General features: G+C 37.7%; 1 protein-coding gene across 7 annotated transcripts in view; it reads left to right on the top strand.

The window, feature by feature from the left end:
• Positions 1-19135, top strand: part of ryr2a (ryanodine receptor 2a (cardiac)) — a 252899-nt gene extending 233764 nt beyond the window's left edge. For all 7 annotated transcript variants that reach the window (XM_020611714.1, XM_020611710.1, XM_020611711.1 and 4 more), the window contains 10 exons: positions 113-155; positions 1602-1735; positions 2116-2176; positions 5871-6017; positions 6749-6883; positions 9176-9332; positions 10730-10794; positions 12381-12481; positions 13079-13130; positions 14647-19135. In XM_020611714.1, coding sequence (XP_020467370.1) covers positions 113-155; positions 1602-1735; positions 2116-2176; positions 5871-6017; positions 6749-6883; positions 9176-9332; positions 10730-10794; positions 12381-12481; positions 13079-13130; positions 14647-14742 — 991 coding nt within the window. In that variant the 3' untranslated portion in view covers positions 14743-19135. The remainder of the gene's footprint in view (positions 1-112; positions 156-1601; positions 1736-2115; positions 2177-5870; positions 6018-6748; positions 6884-9175; positions 9333-10729; positions 10795-12380; positions 12482-13078; positions 13131-14646) is intronic.
• Positions 19136-19142: the final 7 nt, after the last annotated feature.

The following is a 19142-nucleotide window of genomic DNA, read 5'->3' as shown; positions in this document are numbered from 1 at the left end:
CTGAATACTTTCCGTACCCACTGTACATGTTGACCTAGCAGTGTCTGTTTACTTTATATTTTATTTTAATGCAGAGAATATACCTTTGATGGCTTTTGTGCTTTATTTTCAGATCTTTCCCCAACAACTACTGGGATAAATTTGTGAAGAGGAAGGTAGGTGTTACTGTTTTTGTAAACCTGACAATCTCCTACAAGCTCCTAATATCAATCATAAGCAATGACATGACCAAGTCCAAGTGGGTTTGTTCGTCATGTAATGTTTGAAAGATTTGAATCTTGGATATAATGAATTAAAGTTTTGGAGATGTTATTAATATGTATACTTTATCTATAATATAGATTTTTTTCTAACATACAAATAGCTTTGGTTTTAGGAGACAAAAAAAACAGCCTTGACAATGGGTTGCATTGCAGTTGTGGAAGAGTTTAATTGTGGACCCATCTGTGGGTTGCATGGCAAATGCAGCAGCCTGTGTTGTCTCTCCTTCATGGAGAACTTGAAGTAGCAGTTAAAAATAAATGTTTTACGCCTGTAGTAAAACTGAAAACTAGCTAGCTAACCCTGATAGGCTAGCTACTTCACAAGGCTGACTGTGAAAGTCACTATGCTAACGTTACCTGTGTCTCCCTGATATTTAATGAATATGGTTCAGTCCAATATGCCGAACATTTTGTGAACAGAAGAGCCATCTGTGCTCCTGTTGATCAGCATCACCCATCACATCATAGACAATGAAGAAAAATTCTGACAGGCTAGAGTTTGTGTTGGGATGTTGTAAGGTGTCCCAGATGCAGCATTGGTTGTCCTTTACTATGACACACTATATGAGATAAAATGACCAATTGTCATATCACACAAACAGCCCCTTGATGGAGTAAGATTAGAGCAAAACATTCTCACACAAATGGCAGAGCTATTGCCCACACAACCACAGAAAGACATACTCACACATTTTGAGGGCGCTGTTTTCCTGAAATAGGGTGCAGCAGTAAAACCAAGTCTAAATTTCAGGCAAAGGTGCATGTGGGTGTATCCATCGATCTTTTTACAATTTTGGTGACCACTGACAGTGGCACCTATTGGAAGCAGCCAGGCACAACCAGATGCAGCCAAATGTGATGCAGAGAGAGATACAACCCTGTCTTCAAAAATCTTGGAGTGTGAATTGTAAATAAAAACTGAATGCAATTTTTGAAAACTCCTTCTACTCCATAATCATTTGGTAACAGTACAAAGATAAGATGTCTAAAATTTATATATTTGGCTTACATAAGCTTATTCTGAATTTAAGACCAGCAACACATTCTAAAAAAATTGGCACCGGGGCAAATCATGATCAGGTATTTAAAAAAACACTACTACTTTTTGTCAAATAGTTTCTTTATGTAAAACTGCAAAGAAACTGCATGTACTAGCAGCCAAAAGCTGAGGACAGTGTTTGTGCTTGGCAGCCACTGGTGTGAAATTGTGTTACTGTTGGAAAGGAGAATGTCACCTTGTCATCTGTCCCAGCATTGCTGAAATATAATTTTAAAAAGGTTTAAAGCTGTTTGCTGGACGTTAAAGTGTTTCTTCAAGCATTACCTGCTCTTCCTCAGGTAATGGATAAATATGGGGAGTTTTATGGCCATGACCGCATCAGTGAGCTGCTGGGAATGGACAAGGCTGCTCTGGACTTCAGTGACGCTCACAGAAAGAGAAAGCCCAGGAGGGACAGTTCACTGGCTGCTGTGTAAGTATTGTGTCAATATTCAATATCAGTTGGTCAATATTTACCTTCACATTAACAATTTGTGGTAGTATAAGGACATTTTCATGCAGTGAACCAATAACTTAATGAACAAGATAATTTTAGTCTTTTTTTATACAAATTTATATGCACAAGACTGCATTTCCTGTATTTTCATACATTGTTAATGTATAAGATTAACAAAGGAAAGCGCACACATTATTTTATACCAAAGTATAGCAGGTGTAGAAACATTAAGGCAAGATTTAAATTCACCATAAGAGCAAGGTTTGCCTTAGAGGTTTAACTCAAGTCCCTTGATAAAAAGGGGATCCCATACAGTGTGATCATCCTCTGTAAGCCTCCTTTTCATTTGTTAACAGGCTAAACTCCATTGATGTCAAGTACCACATCTGGAAGCTGGGGGTTGTATTTACAGACAATGTAAGTATTTAGAAGCACAAATCATCATTCAACAGTCATGTCTTGACTTTGTGTTTATGTCTGTACTGTTACATGAAATGAAAATATTCTAGATGTATATATGTTTCACAATTATTGTGGTTAATGTGTCATTCTGGGATAATTTAAAGGACAGGTTCACATTTTTTCCAGGGCTCTCTAAAATTTTTTTGTAATTGCTGCAATCATTCCCTCAGTTCATCCTGGTCAATAAGAGATCCCTTCCTAACATTCTTCCATTTGAATAGATAAAAGAGTAAACTAGAGAAGTGGGGGTATAGTTATCTTTCAATGCATAAATACGTTCCAAAGTTTATTTGAAATTACTTTCAGGCTGAGAAAGGCAAAAGTAAGGTACTTTTTACTCATTGAAGTTTACAACCTTGCAAGGGAGCCCTGGCAAGATGGCAGCATTAAAAAGTTTACATACAAAGAAAAACACATCAATATATAGTCTTCATTAAGGCAATAGCTTTGTAAAAAAAAGAATTTTAAGTCCTAACAGCTCAAATGACAGACCGAAAGAGATGGACAGTCCACTGGAGTAGAAAACATAGTAATGAGTTAAAGGTTTTCTATTTGTAATAAATTTTAATGTGCAGTGGTAAACCAAGTCCAATTTATTACACACTGTGCATGTGGGTTCATGTACTGTATAGCAAGCTTTCGTAATGAAGGACTGGTGGGAGTTTGGCAGCAACCACCTGGCTTCTAAAGAAAAACGAGATTAATTTTTCTACCGTTTAGTCCCTGAACGGGGTCACAGAGCCAACCCCGGCCAGCAATCGGGCGAAGGCGGGGTACACCCTGGACAGGTCGCCAATCCATCGCAGGGCCAACACATAGACGAACAACCACACACACGCACACGCACTCCTATGGGCACGGCCGGCAATCGGGCGAAGGCGGGGTACACCCTGGACAGGTCGCCAATCCATTGCAGGGCTAACACATAGACGAACAACCACGCACACGCACTCCTATGGGCAATTTAGAGACACCAATCAACCTAAGCTGCATGTCTTTGGACTGTGGGAGGAAGCCAGAGTACCCGGAGAGAACCCACACAAGCACGGGGAGAACATGCAAACTCCACACAGAAAGGTCCCAGGTGGGGTCCGAACCTGGAACCTTCTTGCTGTGAGGCAACAGCGCTAACCACTGCCCAGAAAAACGAGATTTGTATCTTAAATAAAACTCTAGCCTCAATCTGATAAGGTTTTTCAACATGGTGCTTAAATGACAGATGTTCTTCAAGCCATATTCTGTATTGGTAACAAGTGTAACTTTCATCCTCTTTTGTTGTCACGATGTCAAAAGTGTATTTATTTATTTTCTGACAAACAGCATTATCTTGGTTTTCTTGGCATTCAGTACCAACTTGAATTCATTAGGCTGAGACTGTTCAATGCAGACTGCAGCTTGTAAAGAGCCTCTGTGATCAAGGGAGCACAACTATATAAGACTGTGTCATCCCTATAGTAATGAGTAGGAGTTCCATCAATGTTAACACCTACAATATGTTGTTTATAAAGAGAGAAAATAATAGTGGTCCAAGTTCAGAACTTTGTAGCACAACAGAAAGCCAATTGGACCTGAGCCAGTTAGCCTTTACACCTTGAGTCCTATCATACAAATAATTTGAAATCCAGTGTACCAATTGTTTAGGCAACCCAGTGTTTAGTACTTTTTAGTTAGCAGGGCAGTACATAGGGCTGCACAACTCTGCTTCTGATGCAAAGCTACAGTGATATAATTTACAGTATTAATTGCAGCAGTTGTAGCACTGTGTTGCTTCCTAAATGCAGATTGATGCTCTGCATATAAATCCCTTTAAGACATCTAATGTTGGTGTAGAGCTCCTTGTGATAAATAATGGGCTCAGGAGGATATGGATTTACTCACTGCTGATGGCTCCCTATAACATCCCAACTGTAAGGAACTGTTAAGGCCAGTAGTTACCTCAAAAGTTGCAAACAAAAGTTCAAATTTTGCATTTGTAGACTTACAGACTAAAATATTTTCACTCTTTACATGTAAGGCTACCCCACCCACCCTTTTTTAAGTCAATCTATGTTGAAAACATTACACCCAGATATAATGATATTTATATGATGAATGTGCTGCAGTCACACGAGTTTTGGTGTTAAGTTGAAGCCCTAAGTTTAGTGCACACCATAACAGGTCCTCATAAAAGTACAAATATATATAAAATAAGTAAGACTAGAAAAATGGGAATAAAAATGGTAAAATAGTGTTAATATTGCCATTATCCATTAGAGATTTAATCTTTTTTTAAAAACAAAACAAGCGGCTGTTTCAGTCAAGTAATTACATCTGAGACCAAACTGTGTTCAGTGCAGGGCAAATGAACTAGTATTTAAATGGCCACTGATTTGTTCAGCTGTCAAGTTCTCTGTAATCTTAGACGGTATAGGCAAAATGCTAACTGAAACTGAACATTACAAAAACCCAGGTACTTTCCATGAACTGCACACTAAGCAAGGAAATCAGGCAGAAACCTAGATTGAAGTGGGATGGAAAACCATAAAATAGGCTGAAGGTAAAATTCAAAACACTTAAATAAAGAAAGAGCAATGCCAACTGCCAAATCTGCTGTTCAAAGGAGATACTGTATGTGTGTACCAGTGCTCCCTACTGCATCAGGCTAGATGGAAAAGCACAGTGTTAAATTTGGATTATTCACAGCCTCAAACCAGGCTAGATGGAAAAGAATACATGGTTCATAAAGGAGGAAATACAGTTATAGAAAAAACATTGAAAATTGAGTGTTAAAAGATACAAAAAGGAAGGAGACAGTAAACTCCTGATTTGATTCTCTCAGGCCACCAGGTTTACACCCAGAGATAGATAATACATTTTAAGGAGAAGGAGGGAATGAAGTGATTGACATCTTGACTGGCACATATAAACAACCCCTCCTCAAAGATGGTTTCTAAACTTTATGGAGGTTTACAAAAAGGCAATGGAAGTAAGTATTTATACCATATTTAAAATTAAAATGGGACTTGGTACTAAATACTAAACTGCAAGTGATGAATGGCTATTCATTTGTAAACTGTAACAAATCTCTAGCAACTACTAAAATTAAATTTATTTACCACACCCCATGTAAAAAGTGAACTATTTGAACACAGCACAAATCTCTTTAAAATTTTAATATTTACATGTAAAAAAAAAAGCTATCACAAATCAGTTGTTGAAAAGTGACTCCATAAGGCATAACAATGGTTGAATGTCATAGAGGAAATATTCTTCATAGAAAACATGACCCCACTATCTGAGACTTAAAGCAGGTGCCTTTTAACAGTTCGGTTCAGTTCACTTTTATTTGTATAGGACCAATTCAATTCAATGGAGAAAGTGGACTGTATACAAAGAAAAGATTTGGTCATACCTAAAAACTTGTATTATTATTATTATTATTATTATTATTATTACTTTCTTTATTTATTCATGTATATACCATTCATTTTTACAGTGTTTTCTACTTTTATATAGTATCAAGTGGTAATTTTGTACACTTGTATAACATGTCACCCATAACTGTTTCCAGAGTCATTTTGTGACTGTAACCTAATCTTTTAACCATGGTCCTCACACATTCAGGCACTACAGTACCTTGAATGACCTCTTGCCTCCTCTATCCCTGCAGTCCTTCTTGTATCTGGCCTGGTATATGACCATGTCCATCCTGGGTCATTATAACAACTTCTTCTTTGCTGCCCATCTGCTCGACATCGCTATGGGTTTTAAGACACTCCGTACCATCCTGTCCTCAGTCACACACAATGGCAAACAGGTAAAGAATTATATACAAGTACAATATTTGACTCACATTCAAACAAGTGCAGATGTTGCTTTGAAGGATGTGTAATAACACTGTATGTCAGACTGTAATGTGAGCTTGTTTGGAGTTCTTCTGCCCTTAAGTAACCAGAAAAGTCAATTAATGCATAAATCTAGCAAGAGTGGCACCTACTACTGTATTGCAGCAGTGGTTCTGAACTTTACTTCTGCATATTATACTAAGCTGCAAAGATTCTGATTATATTGCTACAGCATTAAAAATACCAGGAGACTCCAGTAACTACTTATTCACTTCATTCATGTTACTGTACATACTGTAGGAGTGCTGAGACTTTAATAAAATTTCCTGTCATACAATGAAAGAGATCAATTGAATTATTCTACAATACAGTTAGACAACAGAATCACAAGTCACTAACAACAAAATGTCTCTTGGTTATCCAGAAAAGATTACAAAACCAAACCCTCCTGTGATATATGTGAAATATTTTCAATATGCCAAAGCCATGCATTTTCTTAAAGGTAGAAGGGATCCACAATTATGGAAAACACTTGATGCAATATTATCAGACTATCCCACATATGTCTAAAGTAGACAAAAAGGCTTTTTATTAAAAAGTCAGTTGCCATTATTCTAACCATTGTGATGTATGTTGTACTGCTCATGTTTATTCTGACTCTATTTTGCATCACAACAGCCTGGTCTCTTGTCCTGTTTTCCAGCTGGTGTTAACAGTTGGCTTGTTAGCAGTGGTGGTATACCTTTATACAGTAGTGGCTTTCAACTTCTTCAGGAAGTTCTACAACAAGAGTGAAGATTCCGAACTGCCAGACATGAAGTGTGATGACATGTTGACAGTGAGTACAAGAAGTGTATCAGCTAAAACTGTGAAGAGCAAACATTTCCAACATATGAGGTTTACTGTTATAGCAAGGGCAAAACAACCCCTGTCTCTGGACATACGAACCCTAAACAGAGCAAAAGCATAACTGTGTAGGTTAGTGAGCATGATGAGAACATTTCAGTGAAGTAAGGTTAACTGTATCATGAATAAAAGTGTAATAAATGACATCTCTGTATGGATGAAGGGTATAGACGTTGATGTTTCAGCAAATATATGTATGCTATTTTCTACATGGTTGAATGTTAGTGGACATTAAGAGCATAATTTCACTTTGCTGCTAATCAGTCTCATTGTTCTTGGCAGTGGTTGGGTGCTGTTCTCTTGTCTCTGAAAATAGGAAGCCTTTTGTGGAGCCTGTCAGTAAGGAGGGTCTAGCTCCATGTATGGACAGAAAGACATGGGTCAGAGCTTTTAGTCTGACTATGTTCACCCTCTGGCTTTATCTACAGTTCAGCTGAGCTTCTGTATGATTATGTGGTCTTTTGGCTGTTCCTTTTCCAGGTATCTGTTAGCTTTTCATGAATAGCAACAGTGTACATGACAGCATAGGTGAATTTTATGCTACCAACCTAAGATTTTGTCATGATCCAAGTTTAATTTATGGTTTTCTTTGGTTATATGTAGCCCAGTATTAGTAATGCTAGATAATCTTATCTGAAAATGGGAAAATAGTTTGATGATACAATATGCAGCATAACAACTGAGAACAATCTTGGTTAAAAGTGAGCCAGCTTTGTGATACAGGAATGTGATACTGGAGTTTATTTATGTAGGAACATCTTTTCAGTGATAGAGGGTGGGCACAGGTAAGACACAATTAATTATGGATGGAGTTAATTATGGAATTATGGCAGCTTCCCTGCTGCCAAGCCATTTAAAAGAAATACTATATAAGGACTTTGTGGTGGTGTCTACATGGGATGGGGGGTGGTGGGGGGCTTTCTGTCACATGGAAATTTTAGGATACACACAGACTAATCCCCTATAGTCAGCCACCCATAGAATTCCACAGAACTCTTCTATTTCCTATTAAGGGACCACAGGTGGCAGCTTTGCCGGATGAAAGGCCACTGCCTTGGGGAAGTTTTGGCTTTGCTCTTCTTCACTGTATATGAATAAATCTATTAGAATAATACTCACAGCAGGGTGAGAGCATCTGAGTTGATCTCTCCTTTACTTTTCACTCCATTACAGTTCTTCTCTGCATGCTGTTTCATAGTATCTTGTACAAAATGTCTATCATCTAAGTTTTTGTCTTCCTTATTTGTGTTCCTGTTTTTCCACTAATGCTGACTCTGTCTCTATCGTTGAGCTTAATGTTAACATGGTTATGTTGATGTGCTTTGTATCTGTTGGTCATGCTACCAGTGTTCTTTGTGGAAATATGCATAGAACAGAAACATTTACAGTATTATTCAGTATGACATACTCAAACCTGACACAATAAAAACATACACCGATCAGGCATAACATTATGACCACCTGTACATCTGTATGCACTTCATTGCAACACTTCTGACTTAACATTTGTGTTTATGAAGCTCAAAATGTTTCAGTTTTTGGTGAGATTGTCATAAATGTTTCAATTCAATTATATGTTCATTATTGAGGTCATAGTTAAAGGTGGTGTTGTACTGGACTACATTATATTCAGAGGTGTCTGTATATTTTTGTCCTGCCCATTGACGTACATGAGAGGGTCAGAATATTAGGAATTAGAGGTGTTCCTTGATTTAGCAATGAAAAAATGTGGACATTATGAAGTAACTACCTGTGGCACAATTTCTCAAAAGGTGTATAAGGAACAAGTAAGCATAACAAAATAGTAGCTGTTGCTGTGACAGACATGGACACTGATTAATGTAGAAACCACTGCCAACAAAGGACCTTTTTCTGAAGCTTGTCGAGGCAGTTGTATTTTAAAGCCCAGTGTCACAAATCACAATTTGCCTCAAGGGGGTTTACAATCTGTACAGTATACATTTATCTTCACATACTTGATTTTATTTACATGATTATCATTGATTTTCATACATAGTCACATTTTTGTATATCCACGATTAGTAAATATTGCTGCATTTTAGTTGGAAAAATATAATGTTTCCAAACTGGAGAGCAACATTTTAGAAAAGCTGCTGTAGATCTAGTCCATGTGATCTGTTTGCATTACATATGGCTGATCCCTGTTTAAAACTCACCCTGTTACATTTCTCTCTCCTCCACTTCCTGTGTGTCCCTCTGCCAGTGCTACATGTTTCACATGTATGTAGGTGTGAGAGCAGGTGGAGGGATTGGTGACCAGATTGAGGACCCAGCAGGTGACGAGTATGAGATCTATCGCATCATCTTTGACATCACCTTCTTCTTCTTTGTCATTGTAATCCTCCTAGCTATCATCCAGGGTGAGAGATCACATACACACGCACTCGCATGCATATTTGTTTTGATTACTAGTAGGGACTTTAATTTCCTGGAAACCTCTTCCCCAATACCTTGTGGTTCATTGACCAGTGAGAATTGATGCAGAATTATTGTGATCTGTGTTCATTTCTGGTTATAGTGACTGACATTATCTGGCTTTGGGCCACCCTCAGACCCTGACAGAAGGAATGCGACCCATTGCTTGATCCCTTCCAAAACCACATCCATACCCTAAGGATGGGGCATGTTTATTAGAGACTGGGAGTCAAATCCAGTTGTGGTCCTGTTTGAGTGGAATAAAAATATATCCAAGCATTCCCTTCCTATGCAGTCACCTTCAGATGTCTTAAAGTGCCCTGAATTAACACACAGCCACCAGTACTGTAATAGTGAGGTTGCTGCTGAGAATTAAAAAAAAAAAAGATAAATAATAATGAATTTTGCAGCAGACATTTTGATCTGTAATTGCAGTATGGGGTAACTAATTCCATCCCTTTCCCATTGACCAGCACGCATAATGGGCTTTGAGCAATTAAAATCAATGTCACCATCATTAATGATATAAAATACACCAATGTTTTCTTTTTATGCTATGACATGTTTTGGGTCATTTTTCATTTGAGTCACAGATGCCATTATAAGTTCTTTAATGGAAAGTTACATTTAATGTTTAAGGAGAGGAAGTCCCTGTCATGACACACGACAGGCAGACAGGCTGTCGGATTCAGTCACACAGTGACTTAATATAACACACAAGAAAACAGCTTTACTCAAAGTCCAGGTGAAAACAACTAAGAGGGAATGATGTGGGGCAAAACCAGGAAAACAGTCCAAAGGGAAACGGATGGAAGACAAGGTCCAAAGTTTGGCAGAGTCTAAACAATTAGGTAATCTAGAAAAATTAGTTAAACATGAGGAGAACAAATAGGCAAAAATCACTGAAGTGGTGCTACACTGGCTACAAAAGCATGATAGATGAGGGAGGCAGGGGCCAGGGGCACACACACCAATGTATATACTGTTTACAGAAGTTGATGAGGCTAAACTCAAACTCTGGGCAGACAACACTGACTGACAATGCAAATATAACTTTGTGGATGGTGGAGTCACGCAGGAAGCACGCAGGCCAACAGAACTACAAATATGGCTTTCCAGGATCAAAAGCAGGTTTTTGTAGGGGTGCACCATTACGGGTCTATACTACACACCAATACCACTTAACAGTAAGATTACATTAATGTCATGCTGGCTGAGCAGGTTGCTGGTCGTGGTGAGGAAATGATCTCAGTAAGACAAACTAGGAACTAGAAACATGAACACCTAAAGATTGTAGGCCTGGTAGTTCAACTACTATGCCATCTGTTCTCTGAAATTCTAGGGTTGATCATTGATGCTTTTGGAGAGCTGAGGGACCAGCAGGAACAAGTGAAAGAAGACATGGAGGTGAAAGCACTCACACACAGTCATCTTTCTGTGGTTATGAGGACAATCACTGACATACAGTATATTCCCCAGTAGGGTTGGGTATTGTTTCAATTTTTTGGATTCCAATTCTGATTCTGCTTATCAAACCTGGTTCTCATCAGAGCTTGGTTCCACTTTCAATACTTTTCTGAGAGAAAATTTCAAAAGAACAAATATTTCAAGAAAAAAATTGGCTTCCTTATTCTTGGCACATGTAGGCCATAGTCTGTAAACTGTGATCCAAAGGTTTCTGTTTCCCTTCATTTATTAAAAATAAATATTACTCTTTCTTAGGATTGATCATCAAAAATAATTGTAAACCAAAACCATTTAAAGAAATAATAGAAAGAACTAATGATTGGACAAACTATCCCTGGAGGGAGGGTTATACTTAGGATTTAGGGCCTCAGTCATCTCCCTGCAGTGCAGATTTACATTAATTTCATTAAGCTAAACCTATCACAGAGAAGGCCTAACCACAGTTCACTGTAGACTATAATAGTAGTTATTCTGTCAGCTGTACTGTAAACAGAAGTGTCTCTTCACATGCTTTGTTGACATGCTGCATAATAAATGCAGGTCCGCATAGCAGGTCCTGGCAGATAAGTGAATCTTTTCTGGACTGTATCACACACATTGCATTTCACAATTGAAATATGAAACAGTTGAGAACCAAAAACACAGAACTGAAATGCACTTGTCTTTATCGAATCCATGGTTCTTGGAAACATGGAACCAGTTCCAGGTTGATTCCCTCCAGTTCCTTCTTGATTCCTACCCTATTTTATACCGACACAGGTGAAGGTTTTGGAATCCCAGGGCTTCCATGGAAATCCTTAGGCATTACAATGGAGAAGATATAAAAAAGTAGATTTTCTGAAGGTTAAAAAGTGGTAATTGGTGAAGTTGTGTAACTGGTGTTATGAATTCAGCAGTTTGGCAGGGTGTCGTTATCAGTCATTTTTTTGAAAAACTTATTTTCTGAAATGTATTTATGGCAATGTAAATTCTAATAATGTTACTAAGTTTTCATTTATTGTGTTTGTTTTGTTATTTGTAATTACTGTAAAGATTCCAAAATGTGTGGCTAAACTAACATTTTGTGAGACTGATTTGAATTGGCTGACCTATTTTAGTGCTCCGAGTCTCACCTACAACCTACTCTATCTTTAAAATGAAGTCTTAACCCTCAAACTGCCCTTGGAGCAGTTAAAATGTGCTCACAATGACAACCAATACATGTATACACACAGCCTTGTTTTCATCACTTACCAGGTCCCTACATAGACTTACATTCATTTCCAGAAGACTTACTGTACCCTAACCTAACCCTAACAAAAGCCGACACTTGCTCTGACTTTACATCTCGTCGTTTTTATAAAATACGACAAACTACGTCCTGGGGATCAACTTCCAGTCCCCACGAAGATAGTAACTCCCGGATTGACATGATAATCTAGATAATGGGGGGTTGAAATTTACAATTATCGATATTACAGATAAAAGCCCACAGATAAATGATTTTGTAATGATTTTCACTCAACACTCCCATGTTTGTCTTCCAGACCAAATGTTTCATCTGTGGAATAGGTAATGACTACTTTGACACAGTTCCACATGGCTTTGAAACGCACACACTGCAGGAGCACAACTTAGCCAACTACTTGTAAGTACCCCTGAAGCTTGTGTATACAGTACGTGTTCTTATACGTCTAATACAGTGCCAGTCAGTGTTTTATAATTAGGAGCTGGATTAATAATCCAGTAGTAATGAAAGCAGAATTACAAACAAATATAGCTGTTTACTAGACCTTACCAAAGACCAGGAGTGGCAGCACACAATCATTTCAATCATTGTATGGCTGTTTGAGGGTCACTGCAAGAATCTGCAGAAATGTAGGATTCTGAGAGACATTCAAGAACATTTCTCAAAACACAGAACTCACTGGAAATTTTTTGTCAAACAGTGACAGCCTAATTAAAGAAATGGAATTGAGAATAAAAAAATGTAATGCTTTAAAGCAGAGGTTTCCTTAACTTTAGGATTACCATTTAAGCTTAGTATTATATAATTCGGATCATGTCTGAGGTTACAATTCACCCAAGATCCATATTTGTGCATTGTTTTGCCAAAGAGCACTGAGCGTCTGTGTTGAATCTACAGCCCAGAAGGAGTAAGGGTCAGATTTTATCTAACATTGTTGGTGTTTGTATATGTGGGATAATGTTGTCAGTGTTATGATTTTGTGTGTGTGTATTTCAGATTCTTTGTGATGTATCTCATCAATAAAGATGAAACAGAGCACACAGGCCAGGTAAACCAACTCAGATCCTTTTGTTGCCAGTAAATTTGCAGTGCATGACTGTGATACTGAAATATGGTTATTACAGCTCAGCTCCAGTGTTTTTGATCTTTGCTGCTGGTGGCTTACATTGTTAAAACCTCAGAATGTTTCAAACACAGTGCTGGTAGGATCCTCTAAAAGCATCTGAAACACCTTTTCAATGGTCAAATCAAAGGAGGTGTCACAATCACTTGCTGTTTCTTGCTTTTTTTTGACATTTACTGTTCATGCCACAATCACCTGCCCCAGTTTTACTAGGATCATGCCACGATTTACTCATATTACATCCACCTGTTTCTCATCACCTTCTGCCTTAACCGGTTGGGGTGAGTGAATAGAGGAGAGAGAAAAGAAAGAAAAGCATATTTCAACTGCTCTAACCTTATGACCCCTCTTTTTTATAAAAACTGACAAACTACGTCATGGGGTTCGGCCTCCAGTCCGGATTTCCTTTTGCACAAATATAGAAAACGAAGTCGTACACACACATCATCCCCACTATCCTAAAATCTCCAATTCAGACATAAGCTCAGGGAATAATTTGCAGAACTTTAATGGAGAGGTATGTGCATTATGCTAGCTACTAAAACAAGATATTAGACATATTTATTTTCCTCACAGTAGTACTGGAGGCCAGGGCCATGTCATCTAGAGTAACTATATGGTTAGACAGCATGTTTCTTAAATTTTCAGGCCCAATTATAATAACTACGGCTGTGTCAGAATTTAGGAGGAAGAAAATACAGGTCATCCAGACCTTTATGTCTTTAAGACATGCTTGAAGTTTGACCCACTGGATTTGATTCATCTGGGTTTATAGATAATTATAGCTGAGTATAATCTATGTAGCAATTGAAATTTTAGTCATGTTTCCTAATAATATTGCCTAAAGGGAGCATGTATAAAGTGAAGAGAACTGGATCTAGCACAGAGCCCTGTGGAACGCCATGACAAAATTTAGTGAGCATGGAAGATTCACCATTAACATGAACAAATAGGAGTCTGTCTGATAAATAAGATTTGAACCAAATTAGCGCAGTTTCTTTGATTCCAATGGCATGTAAACATGTCACAGCATTGGAAAGAACTTGTAAAACGGACTTGGACACTCTTTTCATGAACTGCAAACCATTTTATTCTCCCAGAGAATGGAAGCACCTGGAGGCACCAGGCCGAACAGATGACTAGTGTGGAAATTAAACATCCCAACTCCCCACTTATTGTTGTAGGGGATTAAATAGAATTCGAGCTGTTATCCTTATTTGCATCTTTCCTGACATTTCACTTTGTTCATGACAGCAGGCTTTTATCTCAGATGTATTCAGATCACTTTGAAGCATGCTGGGGCCAATAGTCATTTGGTGTTTGAAGCTTACAATGCTATTACTGTTCCCATAATGGGCAATGTAAATCAGGTCAAAGAGATGCAAAAATAACATATATATTGTAAACTCTCCCTACTTCCTCCCATCCATTTGTCTTTAAGGAGTCTTATGTATGGAAGATGTACCAGGAGCGTTGCTGGGAGTTCTTCCCTGCTGGTGACTGTTTCCGGAAACAGTATGAGGATCAGCTCAACTGATCTGTTCATGGAGGAACAGACTTTTTCCTTTAATACTCTAACTTTTTGAAGCCCTCTACACCCATCTTTCCTCTACTTACACTGTACACTTTTCTTAGTGCTCTCTGGGGAGTCTGTGTTCTACCTAACCACAGGTACTACCTCCCAGTCATGAAGGACCTACAAAATCCAGAGTAATTCTTCCTCCCAGCTCTTCCTCATTGAAACAGACAACTTGCCAGCTTCTAGCACACTTTGTTTGCAAGGCTTCTAGACATAGAGAATATCAGATTATATGCTGTGCAATATTTCAAGGGTTTTGGCTCAGACTTGTGGCACGCTGAGGTCTTTTGAGTCAGAAGAAGACTTCTTTGCTTCATCTTATTCTACATTTACAGTAACAAGCAAAAAATACAAAGGAATAATGGAGCAAGGGAAAAAGGAAGGATGCAAAGATGGATGGAAGAACAGAGTGGAAGGAAAACAGAGAGATAAGGAGACTTTCAGGACAGTCACAGATATGTAAAAAGCAGAAATTAGAATGACTTTTCATGTAAAATTCACATTGCATGTAAGCACAGAGGGTGAAATCAAAAACAACTGTACATCCTCCTGTAACTTAACACAACAGCTCTGCGATAAACCTGAGGTTTTAGAAGCTTATGTAGTCATCTTTTGTTAATGTGAAGATTTAAGGTGCCTGTACATAATAATCTAATCCAACACATGCAGCCTCCAGAACCTCCACTTGAATTAACACCCATAACACAGTGTCAACACCATCTGAACAATCAGAGCTTCACAAATAGGGTTTTACTGAACTGAATTATACAGTAGTAAAGCTTACAGATGTTAAATATTGTGTCCACACACTGCCAACACTGTGTGTGAAGGGCTCCTTTATATTGCTAACAATATGATAAATTCATTTTGTTCCAGTAGATTTGAGTGACCTGGAAACCCAGTCAAAGTATAGATGTAAACAAGTCACAGTCTCTCATTAGCTTGTCAGTTAACATCTTTAATTTACAACATTACATAAATAAATGTCCCCAAATGATGCTTGGTAAATAGTTAATGTGTTTATAACTCTGGCTTTTTTATTTCATCTTTTGTCCCAGTAGTAGCAGCATGGCCAAAGGACAGAGATATCCATCTGTCCAACAGATATACTGTACATACTGTATATAGATGAGAATGGTCAGATTGCAATTAAATTTACAGAGCACATTCATGCTCCCTTTTATTTTTAAAGAACACCATCCAGAAAAACTTATCATTTTTAGCCCCCACTTTGCTAGTGTAAGAACAACTGAAAACTAATCATATTTGTTCTGTTCGGCTCTTCAATGTTGTGATGTGTACCTCTGTGTACCAATAGTAGGACTTTAGACTATTTTTAATTTGATTTTCCTTGGTACATTTGTTAAATGTTGTAGTTTTATGAGAAGCAATACCAAAGCAGAAAACAAGCGATTTACCTGTTTAAAGCTACATACAGTTTTTTTTGTGTTGTTAGCTAAGATAAATAATCAGCCAGACTGGAGAAAGTCAAAGTCATCTTTTCATGCAGTGGGAATGCACATGGTAAATGAATGAAAGGAGAGGGGGGATAAGACATGAAGGATACAGTGCCTTATTAAGCCAGGAATGAGCAAGCTGGAAGAGGAGAGAGACTGCTCATAATATCTGGATGTGTACTGTGATAGAGTGTTTATGACAGAGAATAATATGCCATGTGTGAGCACTATAGGAAACACGCAATGAAGGACACATAAAAGTAGGATAAAGGGAGAAATGTCCTCAAAACTTTATTATTGGGAACATAAAATCACAGAAATGTCTCTCTGATTCTTAAACATTTTTGGTGCAGACCTGAGTAGAAATATATACTTTAGAAATAATTTCAATTTTTAGTTGTGCTTACTTTATAGTGTTAGTTTTTAAAATGTCAGTATGATTTAAACTGTCCTGTTCTGATAGTACTCTCAGATGATATTTGAAGCTGAAATGTGTAACATTTGAAAATCTAGCTAGCTAGCATGAGCTAGCATAAGACACCAGAACCAATTGCCTCCCTCTCTCCCCCTACTCACTCCACTCTGCTCTGCGCTCTACCCGGCCCATCATGGACGCCAAAATGGTCACACATTGTCGCAGTTTCGAGAGAATTTCACCAAATTAGTGGACAGCATTTAACTGGTGTGCATTAAAATAATGTATCTCACCAAGCTAAATGCCCTGCCTCATGTCTACAGTAAACACAGCACAACTGTATAGCACCGTCCACTACACAACATGGGGCCCAACACATCAAAGTTTGACCATCAAAAAGGTTGTGTTACCAAACAACAACAACAAAAAAACAAACAAAAAAGGCTTTGCTACTCTGTCACAAGGAGGACACATACCATTCAAAAACATGTCTGAAATTGAATAAAAGTGCAGCTACATCATTGTAGTAACTGAAGTGTGTGAGGCACAGCAAAGTAATATGACTGCAGCTGTAGCTGGCACTGACCAGAGAGCCAGACTACAACACTTTAAGATGAGTGGGCATCAAAATAATATAATTCACAGTCACAAATTGACTCAACAGCTGTGGCAGACCGACCAGGTGCCTTGTGAATGAACTTACCTGGATGTAACTGGTTGATTATTACAACTGAAAGTAGCAACACAGTGAGATCCTTAGTTTAGCCAGCTGCTGTTACAGTCACACTGTGCCGATGACATGTTCTGGCATGATTTAGCTACACGCACAAACGGTAATAGTTTGAATCCTTATCGTACTACTATAAATAATAAATTCACAATATACCAGCCAAGCAGAAAGAATGTTAAATCAGCATCTGTTTGTAAGTCCCTTTTCTCTGTCAGCTCTTTCCATCTGCTGAAAACGGCGCCAATATAACTCTATGATCTAAATCAAACTGTGTTGTTTTTCTTTCCTACCTTCCTTTAAAACCGTTTTCTTGTCCTTTTTGTGTAGCTGTCTCAGCTAACAGTGAAATCAGGCACTTGCTAGCCTGCAAGTCATGATGATGTCAATAAATCTGAAGTGTGTTCATGCAATGCTTGATACAGTACTCTGGACTGTTTAACTGTATTGTGTTATACAAGGGTGCCTCTCATTACAACACTTAATGCTAGTGACACACTCCACTCTCATCTGTTGTTGTTTGTCCCAGATTGTTGTTGTCACTTCAAACTGAGATCTGACTTCCCAGAGCTCTGCAAAGCAACTTAAAGATCATGTGAGAGTACTGTACAAGATAGAATTATGTCAATCATATTGACATTTTAAAAATTGTACCACTATAAAGCAAGCACAATTGAAAATTTTAATTATTTCAAATGTGGATATTGAAGCCACCCTTATTGATATGAATGGGCTAGACAGGTATTACAGTCACCCCAGGCCAACAGTTGCCTGTGTTGGATTTATTGCCAGCTGTTCCAACGGCATAAACGGTTTTCATGACACTAATCAATAATCATCATTTATGATGCCGGTATACCACCAGTTTTAAAGATGAATTCATCTTGTTAGCTTATCTTTTTTATCTACACATTCTGCTGCAGACACATACTGTAGGTATACATGTATATTCTATCTCATGCAATATAGGTGTCAGCATTGATGAAGAGAAATTAAATGTCTGATGGTATGCTCACTTTTTCTGTTTTGATTTATAGTAGATCCTCACTGCAATGCAGGAAAATTAACTGGCGGTGTTCAAAGAGGGGAAAAAGTGCAAACTTTCTATAGAACATTTTCCCTGATTCACAAAGTTTGGACCATGTTGGCTTTGAATGCACAAATAAAGGCCAAAAGAATAACATAACCATTTAAAAGCATTAAAAAATAATTGTGGCAGTATGTTGTTGTTTTTTTGTTTTGTTTTTTGTTTTATAAGGTTTGTTTATCCAGGGTCTTCTTTTTGGGTGATGTTCTCATGCAATATAGCAAACGGAGTTATTCTTTTTGTATAAATACAATGTTAAAAAAATTAAAAATGCAATTGCATGTTTATTGTGCAGGGTTGATGAACAAGTATAACATTTAAACAATGTCTAGGTCACTCATAAATTCCTTAATAAAATTATTTAAGATGAATTAAGATTTCTGTAATATTGTATTTAATTGGTGTGGACTTCATTGTAACTATTTAAGTCATTTGCCAACACTGCATAGATCTCTCAGTTAACTATTTCTGTTTAAATATGCTATGAGAAACAGTTTTCCTTAAGTATCTTTTGGTTCTTTAGTTCAAGCAATAGCTTTTCAGGGAGTGTATTAGAGATGAGTGACCACTGAAAACTGCAAAATGCAAATTGAGAGCTTGCTTATTAATTTGTTGCACACTTAAATAACAATATGTGTTTAATAATTTATTATCTATTTATTTTATTTTATT

The sequence above is a fragment of the Monopterus albus genome, unplaced genomic scaffold, assembly GCF_001952655.1.
Source record: "Monopterus albus unplaced genomic scaffold, M_albus_1.0 scaffold117.1, whole genome shotgun sequence".
NCBI lineage: Eukaryota > Metazoa > Chordata > Actinopteri > Synbranchiformes > Synbranchidae > Monopterus > Monopterus albus.
The sequence above is the reverse complement of the archived record's forward strand: the minus strand, read 5'-3'. Positions and strand labels throughout refer to the sequence as shown.